Below are 12546 nucleotides of genomic sequence, written 5' to 3'. Positions count from 1 at the left end.
GCAATTCTAGTGCACAGTTGGCATTAGATGTAATTAATCCATGCATCAGTGCTGACTGTAATGATTTCTCTCAAGTGATAGGGGTCAGTCAAAGGGGAAGGGGTGGAGGGAAAGGAAGAAAATGAAGAAAGTAAAAAAAACAAAATGCTATGCACTAGGCTGACACTAGAGTTACACGAGATAAGGAAATTAGTCAGACTAGAGTTATGTCAAAGAAACGGACATTCAGTAAAGTTCTAACCAAAAATTACAGGCAACTTGCCACTTGAACAACTGAAAGGTTTACAAATTCAAACTTTTGTTCCTTCCTGGTTCATATTTGTTTGTTGAGTTCTGCTGAACAAATCAGCATTCAAGCATTGCCAAAAGACTTCCTATGTTGTTGTAAGGAACCATTTGGAAAGACAGTTGAAGAAGAGAAATCAGTAAAAACGTGCTAAACTAACAAGTAGCAATGACTATCATTGATATTTCATTTGAGGCCAGAGCTAGGTCAGACATTGTTTGACTAACCACATCTGTCACCTCACTCACTGTACAACAAATTGAATAGCATAAGCTGTATGACTGGATGGAAATGTCTATCTTGATCGATAATCAATAGAGACATGAAGTAGAGAGAAAGGGACTGAGATACAAAGTGATATTTCATCAATTCCCTTAAAACAGCCACGAAAGACTGTCATTAACATAAAACTCAACTGATGAGTTTTTCTCGCTTGGTGCTTGAAACATTTCACTAATTTTAAGGCAAATGGAACAGAATCTGTAAATGAAAAGCAACCATGAAATTCCACTGACTTTCATTGTTAATCAGAAGACACCAATTGATAACTAAATCAAGTATGACACAACTAAAGGACTAATCCAGCAGGTACAATTTTTTTACAGGAATTAAAGGAAAAACTTATGTAAATAATCTCAGAATCAGGAGTGAAAGTAACAAGTTAAAAACTGTGTAACTGGAGTCATTGATAGGCTGCAGAAATCAAGGCACATGCACTGTGGACTTTTCACAAATTGGTATTAATGTTCCAATACTGGCTATCAAGCTGTGGGAACAAAGAAAAAGGGAAAAAATAGGTTAAAGGTCATTGTGGAAAGAAGGTTACAATGGTATGCAATGCATTTACCTGTTAAGTATTTTGCTAACACAGCCATGTGACACTTGTAGTTGTCGGCTGATTTCACATGGACGGACACCTTGAAGAGCAAGCTGCAGAATCTGAACTCTCAAATGGTCAGGTAGAGGGCGCCCATTAGTGAATTCACGACCATACTGATTGATGTTTCGACCACCTGTTAATTAGCAATAGAAAGAAGAAAAGATGCGCATTTTAAATCAGCTGCTTCATTCAGGGATTATGAAAAAAAAAACAAAATGTTTAACATCATAATTACTTTGAAGGTAGTTAGTTAATTACTTAAAAATGGTCAACTCACAAACAAACAACAGCAAGTTATGTTATTAAATGACCAATCATGGAAGATGGCTAAGGTGATTAGATGCTTCAATAGGTTTCAGATGTGTCTATCTGAAATCTTTAGATCAGTTGTTAACTCTGAGAAATAGGAATTGTTGATGGTTAAGTAAAGAGCACCAAGTAAGTCAGTAACAGAATAATATTAGAAGAGAGAAAAAGACTGGATAGAATTGAAGAGGTAAAGGTAGAGACTAAAAGATGACAGTGACCAATAGGAAAATAAAGTAGCAGGGCAAGTTTAACCCTTGAGTATTCAGATTACTCTATCAAATGTAATGCTTGTTTAATCACACTGTTTTTAATTAATCATGCATAATGTTGTAGCTTTGAGAAAGATTTGATGATGTGACTGCTTATTTTTAAAATGACATTGTAGGATAGAAATGAAAGACTGGGTCTGGCTGGTGTGAACACAAAACAGGTAGAATATCTGGGCCAAGATACGACTGGTTTAATTGTTAAAGTAGCTGTAAGCCTAAAACTCCTGCTCTTGGTGTCGGTTGAGATTATTAGATATTCAAAGAAAAGTTCTATGGTCATTGCCAAGTGTTTAACTTGCTATATTCATAGTCAGGTGAGTTAGACAAGGTAACCAACACAGGCAAATACATAGACATGTATGAGTGCATATATTTGCATGGTCTTGGAATTTAGGTTTGGAATTTTTGCCAAAGAATAAGAGATAGTTATGTCTTTTATATATATATATATATATATATATATATATATATATATATATATATATATAAGCAGAATGACAAGCAGATAAACAAACAGAATTTTTTAAATTGTCTTAATGCTGCTTGTCTCTGTCTGTCTGTCTGTCTCTCTGTGACTGAGCAAGTGAACAGACAGGTAACTTTCACAATAACAAAGACGTGCAAAAGAGAATTAGCAAAGAGGAGTGGCTATGAAAAGAGAAATGTGTTGCCAAAAATATATAAGGAAAACTATAAAAATAAAAGAAAGGTCAGAGAAAGTTGGAATAGAAAAGGAAAGTGAAGAGCAAATAGTTTTAAAATGAAGCAGAAAGAGATAAAAACTGCTGCCAATAACAGAAATCATAAAATGGTAAATAACAGTTTTACATCAAAATTGAAATAGTTAAGATGATTGACATATATGAATTTAAAAAGGAGCTGGAATAATTAGTAGGTTGAAGAATAATTGAAGCAATGAGCAGTCAAAGGAATAGGCTTAAGTGAGGTAAGGCTAAAAAAAACCAAAAAAAAAACCAGTTATATTCTGACATATATCATTCCGAATAATAATAATAATAATAATACTCAATATTTCTTTAAAATATATTGCTCTTTATTTTTTTATTTTTTGTTCTCTTTTTTATGAGCATATTATTATAAAGTGAAAATTTTGGCAAATTTCCACCCTGCTGATGTCAAAGAGATTCTACCAGGGTAGAAAGATGAGCAATGTCATCAGGCTGTGGTAGATTTCAGAGTTTTCAACATGGGAAGTTTAAGAAATATATTCTCTCTATTGTTATAATTCAGTGCTTTACAATGTGGTCAGGCTCCAACATATAATCCAAGTAGCAGAATGTGTAACAGCAAAGTGTGACCGAGCTGTGGAGGTTCATTATTAAAGTATTTCATCTATATATATATATATATATATATATATATACATACATGCACATTAAAAGATCTCATTAAATGCTAATATATATATATATGTGTGTGTATTTTTTATTGAAAAAGAAACTTAAAAATAAAAATATATCAGATGTTAGAGAATTAAGGTATGAATCAAATTAGCAACTGATTTAGGTGTTAGCAAGCAAAATGTAAGGTGGTGGTGGTGGTGAGAAATGAATCCCCCCCCCCCCGTATACACTTCACTGATGTAGTAATCTCTCTGGAGACTAATAAACTTGTGGATGCTCAAGCAATATGTTTGACAGTAGTGAATGTAACAGAGAAAAGATACCATTTGCTATACACACAAGAAGACCAATTATCACTGAAGGTTCGTTCTGTTACACTCAATTGGGCCTGTCATTTAAGTTAGGTGTTTAGACTACACCAAGAATCTGACCATGTACACACAAACCCTATTCTGAGTATATAAATTATATAATGGCAAGGATAAAATGTCTTAGGAAAAGAAAAAAAAAATTTTAATAATTGTTATAATTATTAATAAATAAATAAATTAATTAAATAAATAGGAAAGTAAAAACAAAATATGAAACAGGTAAGAAGAGTTAGAATGAGAGAGGTTTCTGCTGAATGCTGGACTTAATGGAGATTCATAATAGAAAGCAACATAACAGAATAAGTAGATTCAGATATCTGAGTATTATTTTCCAGATGACACATTCATCATCATCATCATCATCATCATCATCATCATCATCATCATCATCATCATCATCATTAGTACAATGCTGTACCAAGTCACAGAAATGGATCTGCCAGCACTCAACCACACAGACGACAACTTCTGTTTCATACATTCTCTTAACTCGATATCTTTCATCATGTTTCAGTCACTGGATGGCAGCCATGCTGGGGCACTGCTTTGCAAGATTTCAGTGGAACAAATCAGCCCCAGTAGTTATTATTTTAAAACCTGGTACTTATTCTATTGGTCTTTTCCACCAAACCACTAAGTTATAGGGATGTAAGCACACCAACACCTGCTGTCAAGTGACGCTGGGGAACAAACACACACACACACATACAACAGGCTTCTTTCATTCAATGTCCGCCTACTCACAAGACTTTGGTCAGTTTGGGGCAATGGAAGAAGACACCAGTGCAACTTGCCAAGCAATGGTACCGTGATCCAGGATCACCATGAGATTGGAAAACAAACTTCTTGTTGATTTCGAAGCTTCGGGCTGTGAACCTTAATCAGACAATTCAAACACGACATAAAAGTAAGCGTTATTAGACACACACACACACACACAGAGTATGTACTTATCCACCTATGATGTGTACAAGATCTGCAGAGTTAGCATAATCACAATTATATGTCTGCTTTTCCATGCTGGCATGGATCATTATCAGTCTGAATAAGACATTACTTGGACTTACTCTTCTCCAAGATCAACTGGGGACTACATCATACCTTTTCATTATATATCAAAACTGTTTTCGTTACTCAGTTATCGTACACAATATCTCCACTGTTACAAAGACAACAAACAGCTTCAACATTCACATCTATTATCATAGGGCTGTGCAACAATTCCATTCTACATAAGATTCTGATTCTTGATTCCGCAGAAATTATTCCACTTTGATCATGTCAATACACAAATCAATTTGAAACCAAATAACTCAGTTTTTAATCAGATACTTTATTAAACATAGCCTCATCACCCCAAAATAAATATTCATTATAACATTTTGCTTTCGTCATTGAAAAATTCAATCTTCATTTATATACATTCAAAAAATTTTGTAAATTGTTAAAAAAAATTTACGCGTAAAAGTATTTCCAATTTTTAAATCCTAAGACATAGTTTTTTTTTTAATTTAAAATTTTTTTTTCTCTTACTAATTAAAAATCTTCAAATATTGTAGAAAAATTTCCCTGCCACTATTTTAGGTTAACCATATATGTCAGTCTTAAAACATACTGTCTTGCTTGATAAAAGTTCAAATAAATACATATAATCATTTAGATGTCACCTAAACAACTTCTTTATTTAAATTATAAACTGATTCAGTTCAGGAATCAATATTACAAATAAATTTACGGAAATTTCACCAAAAGCTAACAAAAGTTGAACATCAGCCTCTAGCATAAACTTTTAGTAAAACAAAATTTGATGAGTATAGAAGAGCCAAGGCATGAGAGAGGTTCATGCTTTGTTCCTTGTTTTCCCTCCCAGTCCACCACAAGAAGCGGGTATTTTCTTATATCTACTTACTGTAATTTTTTTTTGCTTTCTTTTTAAAGACTGCCAAATATTTTTTGAATAATGGAATATAAATTTACTGGATTCAGCAGTGCAAGAGAATTTAGAATTTAAAGATATGAAATGATATTTCAAATGTTTGTAAGTTAAGGTTGTTATTTAATCAGTCAATATTCTGGGAAATTAAGAGAATCTGGAAAAAGTATGAAGAAAGTAAAATTTATTTCAACTATTTTCTATCTATGAAACTAAAAAAAACTAATTCTAATTTTTTAAAAACAAAAACAAATAATTCACTAGATTTTTCTAAAATTTCAGATTAATAGTTAGTAAATTATTTTGTGATTGAATATCTTTTAATTACATCCATAAGTTTGCACACAAATTGATTAGTGAAATGTTTCAGCTTTATATTATTAATTAATGATAATCTAATTAGACAATTAAAATGATAGAGATCAATAAAGTTATATAATGTTACAGTGGGGAAGAAAAGAAGAGAAATAAAAAATAAAGTCAACAACAATTTAAAAAAATATCATAAGGTTTCAATAACTAAGAGGCTAAACAAAATGAATAAAAAAAAAACAAAATAAAAAAAACATAAAAAATGGATTCCCCAGGGGATTTTCATGTACCTTCATCATTTGAGAAATCAACTGAGTTGTTGTTAGGACGGCCAGCATCTAGAAAGCCATGTGCTGCCACAAGGGTGGCATCATCCCTGGCCACATCCAAGGCAATACGTCTACCTGAGGGGGTCCAGTAGCTGGAGGCTGGTGAGGAGCTTGATGATGATGTGGTGGTGGTGGTGGTAGTGGTGGTAGTGGTGGAACAGGAAGGTTTCACAGCAGTCACACTTCTTTGTCTGGAGGGGCGGCCTGCTAAAATAATTGATTACAGTAACTAAGTGGTTAGGGCTGTAGCAGCTGGTTTCACAGTGAGAGGACATAGGAAACCTACTACGAAGGACAACAGTTTGAAAACAATTTATTAGGATCTAGTCAAATTACGATAATCATTATTGTTGTTGATGTTATCATTAGCATTATTATTATTATTATTATTATAATTAAACTACCCTTTGTACTAATAGCATTGTTATCAATCCTTTGTAAACCTTAATTTGAGAATAATTTTTAAAATATTTTTCGCAAAATTTAAATGCAACTTAATAACTAAAAAAAATAATAAAATAAATAAATTAAAATAAAAATGGTTAAGAGAAAGGATTTAAAAGGTGAGAGGGTATTTATTTTGATATCACAACACTCTTTCAAAACAACAACTGTACACATAATTTGTTTGTGTTCTTGTGTACAACAAAATCTGTCTGCATATATAAACAACATGAATTTCGTAAGGAGTCATGTGTACATAAATTTATCTAACAGTAAGACCCTAAGGAATTCGATCAGAGTGAAATAATACAATAAGAAAAACAAAACAAAACAAATCACCAATTGTCATTAAAAGTTAAGCTAAAACATAGAGCTCCAGCATGGGAGAGAGAGAGAGAGAGAGAGAGAGAGAGATTTTCATAGCAATGCAAAGATGGTTGTATCACTTTGATTACACAATGGTAGAACATTCTCTTTAGTTTGCTTCAAAAATATCTCAAAGGAATAAACTGTGCCATGGACATTCATAGCAAAGAGTTGATATTTTTGTTAAAGAATGAAAACCAGCTATTAGAAATAGTAGTTCACAAAGTACTAGTTTTCTGGCTTAAATTTTAGTCTTAACCAGCTTATGACAGACTGCAGAAAGTTCTGAGAAGTCTACAAAATGTGAGAGTATTTCAGTCCTATTTGTAATTAGTCATATAAGATAACTGGATACCAATAACCAGATGACTGGATGTGTTTTTTTTCTTTCTTTTATTAAACTCTCAGTCAAAGAAAGGAGAGAAATGGTCAGTGGAGCAGGAAACCTTGGTTGAAGAGAGTTTGTAATTAGAGATTGAGCAAATGTTAAACAGAATTGGAATGATGTTGGGATCTAGAACTTGAACCAGCCTTCTTGATGATGGAAGTTTTCTGATAGACCAGCGAGACAAACAATAGATTCTCAGCACAGTAAACCATTATTTGAAATACTTTATCAAAGCTAAAAAACTGAAAATTTAGCAGTATTTCCAAATGTTTTCTGAGTCTATTTAAACACACGCACACACACACACACGCACACACACACACACACGCATGCAAAGTTTCAGTATATTCAGTGTCCTTATTTCATTTATTTCAATCCACCATATAATTCTTTATTTAGCGGCTAAAAAGTTGTATTTGGAATTATTTTATTAACTAAATGACAAGGGATATTATTGAACACCTCAAGTTTTTAGTTGTTTAGAAATAAGAACTTGTTTCACAAGATATACAGCAAATAGGATTATGGACTCTCTGCCAAATAATAGATTCAGCATTTATATCCCTTTGTTATTCTCATATTTAAAAATCTTTTTCTTTCTTTCTAGATTTCTAATTAAATTTCCTCAACCAACAGTCCAGAGAAAAAGAAGAAAAAAAGAAAAAATAACAACAAAAAAGATAATATTAAAACTGTAAAAAAAAAATCAACAACAAAACAACAACAATCAACATAAAACTAATTCTTTAGTAAATTCAAGCGTTTTAAAAAACATAATCATGGTTTTTTCTTGTAATTCATGTGGTTTCAATTATTTGTCAGTACAGTTCCAACTTGCTAACTGCATACTTAAAAAAAAAAGGTACAAAACAAAAACAAAAACTGACAAAAGAAACAAACAACAACTATTGAATAAAACATCAACACAAGTTTCACCATTTCAAAAATAATTATGGTCTGTTATATGACAAATAAGAGAACTAGTATGTTAGTATGGATTCCTTTAGGAGTTTGGGTTCTTAGTAAATAACTGACATAAATCCAATCTGGTTTTCTCTATTCTCATTTTATTGACAATTTGTTTTTCTTTCTTAAGATACAGGAATGGATTTTACAACTGGAAGTTCTCTTTTCTATTTGTACGACTGCATCTTTTTTCCAATCTTATTCTCTGTGCAGGAGACATGTTAGCACATTGTGTACAGCTTCCATCAGATTAATCAGTGACTGGTCACATGTCAACATGTCGGGAATAAAAGAATTAAAAAACATTTCTGATTTTAACGATGGAAGGAAAAAAAAAACACATGGTCTTCAATTCAATTTTTGCAGTGAGGCTTGGATAACTTAGTAATATTTAACAACACTTTAACTTAATATCTAAACCCATCATCACTATACTTACACACACACACACACATTTATATACACATACATGTTTATACAATTAGACATAGAAATACTGCTGCTGAATTTAGTGCTCCACACCTTCTCGAGCCATGCCTGGCTCATAAGGGCCGATTTCCTGGTTTCCTTGGCGTATAGGTTCCCCACCTGGATGGGACGCCGGTTCGTTGCAGGTGAGCTGCAAGATGCAGGAGGAAAGAGTGAGAGAAGGTTGTGGCGAAAGAGTCAGCAGAAGTTCGCCATTACCTTCTGCCGGAGCCGCATGGAGCTTAGGTGTTTCGCTCATAAACACACACATCACCCGGTCTGAGATTCGAACCTACGATCCCTCGACCGCGAGTCCACTGCTCTAACCACTAGGCCATGTGCCTCCACATAGTGCTCCACACAGATTATCATAACGGAGTTTGCTTCCAGTATAGTGGTTTGGTTACTACTGCACTCAGTAGTAGTACCAGTTATGATATACAGAGAAAATATAGTATAAATTACAATAAATAGAAGTTTATATCATTTGTTCTTAAATACATTTCACTGTTGTGGGAGCTTGGAACTCTGCATCATAAGATTTCTGTAAGAGAACACTTATAAAGTGTTTCCTTAATGACCCTTAATGACCCGTTGGGGTTGAGCAGCCAATGTACACAGTTCCAAACAACCGCAATAGTGAAATGCATTCAATAACAAGATGATATAAACTTGCATTTGTCGTAATTTCTCATATATATATATACATATGATCCCACTGGCTGTGGGGCAGTTAGCGCCCCTGTTAGTACAAGGACTTGTGCTTCTTTACAGCTGAGAAGGTTTTTTTACCTCTTATTTCTAGCAATGTAGGCGCTACTCTGCACTGTCAGTCACAATTAGTGACAACTGAATTTTTCCTTTTTGATTTTTGATTATTGCTTATAGCCACACACACACACACACACACATACATACATACATACACACATACATACATACATACACACATATATATATATATATATCTTTTTCTCTTTCTCTTTTACTTGTTTCAGTCATTTGACTGCGGCCATGCTGGAGCACCGCCTTTAATCGAGCAACTCGACCCCGGGACTTATTCTTTGTAAGCCCAGTACTTATTCTATCGGTCTCTTTTTTGCCGAACCGCTAAGTGATGGGGACGTAAACACACCAGCATCAATTGTCAAGCGATGCCAGGGGGACAAACACAGACACACAAACACACACATATATATATATACATATATACGACAGGCTTCTTTCAGTTTCCGTCTACCAAATCCACTCACAAGGCATTGGTCAGCCCGGGGCTATAGCAGAAGACACTTGCCCAAGATGCCACGCAGTGGGACTGAACCCGGAACCATGTGGTTGGTTAGCAAGCTACTTACCACACAGCCACAATTGAATTTTCCGCTGCTTTAAATAAAGCATATTACTCTACCACTGGTATTTGAGTACTCTTTTTTCTACCTTGTTTCACATTTATGTGTTTACTCCGGTATATATATATATATATGCAAGCAAATATCAAATAATGTGAATGAGTACTCAACACTACATTGGTGGATATCAATATTCTTCATTTGTGGCAAACAATGGTTTCATGTAGGAGGAATTTATTAACAGTTATTGAGCATACCAGAAACACTGGTACTCATCTCCAAAGGAGTCATGGGCATTATCAGCCTTCTTGACTACAAGATAATAAAAAACAAAAAAACTTTCTCCAACTGGGATATCCTTGTATCTCTTCAGAAGCAAGACACATATCTCTATCCGTCTGTTATTCCTTTAACTTGTAGTCAACTTGTATAAAGTCATCTCCCTCAGTACTATTGCTCCCAGTCAAGGGAACTTTGAGCTGTCTTACAAAGTACTTGGTGACCTCACCCACGCTGATGCTACAAAAATGCACTCAGTACATTCTGTAAAGTGGTTGCGGTTAGGAAAAGCATCAAGGCATAGAAACAGACAAATAGAGCTTGGCATAAGCTTCTAGCTTGCCAGCTCTTGTCAAACCATCCAACCCATGCCAGCATAGAAAGAGGAGGTTAAATGTCTTGTATATAAGACATTAAATAACACTGCACCACTAAGTTCATGATAAAGAAGTAGAGAGGCATCGGCACAGTTTATGCATGAAGCATTTATAAAATGCTAAAATAGACCAAAATGTGCAGTGTGAAAAACACTATCAGCTGATGGGCAAATATTTTATCATGTATCTAACAATTACAGAAGATATCTCACACATGGTTCGGCTTTATTTAAACACCATCATCATAGGTACATGTTAACTGTAACATTCCAGATTTGGACCAAATGCATGCCTGAGTATACACACAAAAATGTGTATGCAGACAAAGAGAACTGCTTAGATATACAAATTCACAGTTAAAGCAGCTTCAAATTCACAAGAAATGGTTTGGATATATATACATACCTACATGAATGTGCGTGTGTGTGTGTGTGCTCTCATACACTATAAGCGCCAGTGCAGTGGGGGTGGGTGGGGTGGATATACATTTTGCTTCAGTAAACAAGAAGCATTGTCAAGTTTCACTGAAGCAGTGGAAAAATATTGCTTTAAATATACAACATTTGTGGAGCATAAAGACACAAGACTGCTCAAAGCATAGTGATTATGTATAAAACGTATATTTAGTGACTGTTAAGTGACATGAAAGTGTTTCGAATGATCAATCCTCTTTCTTCTGCTGGTGTCACTGATGCAATGACTATAAGCTACATTAACATCTTATACACATAAAAACATCATAGGCACACACACACACACACCCACACAGCCCATGTATTTATGTGCATGCTTGTATGCATGTGTGTGTGTGTGTAGACACAAAACTGCTGATTCACTGGAAGTGATAAATTACAGGATTCAATACGAACGTGGACCGTTCTTTGGTACATTAAAACTGAAAGGCTCCAACTTCCAATACTCAGATAACATTAAGAGAAGTTTTTTCTTCAAACTATCATTTCATATTTCAAAACATATTCAAACAGTGAGTATTTCAAAAGAAATGTTGGCTCAGTTTAACAGCTGATGACCGCAAACAAGAGCAACTCTGAGCACTGGATAATGGAGCCTTTCAGTTATAATGCACACACACACATATATATATATACACACACATATATATATATACATATATACACACATATACATATATATATATACACACATATACATATATACAAATACATATACATACAAATATATATATACATATATATACATATATTAATCAATTAATTAATTAATTAAATAATTTTTCTGATTAATTCTGAAATTGAATCAGCAGTTAATATTTGCTGCTGATAAGTTTGGCGCGATTACGGTGGGTTTGAAAATTTTAGGGCAGATATTCCTGGAGCATAGATATTGATGCCTCGTGTATATCTGTCCCTACTGGCTTCTTTACCGATGAGACGTAGCCTTTGGTAGATTGACTTGATTAAGTTTAATTTAATTTAATTAGGCTGGTTTGCCATTAAAAACGTCGAAACAATGCATTGTCTAAAGAGGAATAGGGCAAATGTTTTTTAATTTTCCTTTAATTTCTGAATTACTACTACCTGGCGGTTTGAGTCCTGGCTGCTCTTTCTAGTGGGTCGAATGGCCTATTGAGGCTGTTCCTCAATGGTTGTTGAATATATATATATACATATATATATATATATATATATATATATATATATATATATATATACATATATATATATATCATATATACATATATATATATATACATATATATATATATATACATATATATATATATACATATATATACATATATATATCACATATATATATATATCATACATATATAATATATACATATATATACATATATATATAACATATATATA

The 12546-nt window shown here is 33.5% G+C and overlaps 1 protein-coding gene across 8 annotated transcripts in view; it reads right to left on the bottom strand.

The window, feature by feature from the left end:
* LOC115216435 overlaps positions 1-12546 on the bottom strand; it is a 469531-nt gene that overhangs the window by 21896 nt on the left and 435089 nt on the right. For 6 of the 8 annotated variants that reach the window (XM_036506255.1, XM_036506257.1, XM_036506256.1 and 3 more), the window contains 2 exons: positions 6015-6260; positions 1134-1299 (listed from right to left, as the gene is read on the bottom strand). In XM_036506255.1, the coding sequence (XP_036362148.1) occupies positions 1134-1299; positions 6015-6260 (412 nt within the window). The remainder of the gene's footprint in view (positions 1-1133; positions 1300-6014; positions 6261-12546) is intronic. The other 2 variants (XM_029785768.2, XM_029785769.2) reach the window with 2 other exon arrangements.

The sequence above is a fragment of the Octopus sinensis genome, linkage group LG10 (genome assembly GCF_006345805.1).
Source record: "Octopus sinensis linkage group LG10, ASM634580v1, whole genome shotgun sequence".
NCBI classification, from domain to species: Eukaryota; Metazoa; Mollusca; class Cephalopoda; order Octopoda; family Octopodidae; genus Octopus; species Octopus sinensis.
Note: the sequence above shows the minus strand (reverse complement) of the source record. Positions and strands in the feature narration are given on the sequence as shown.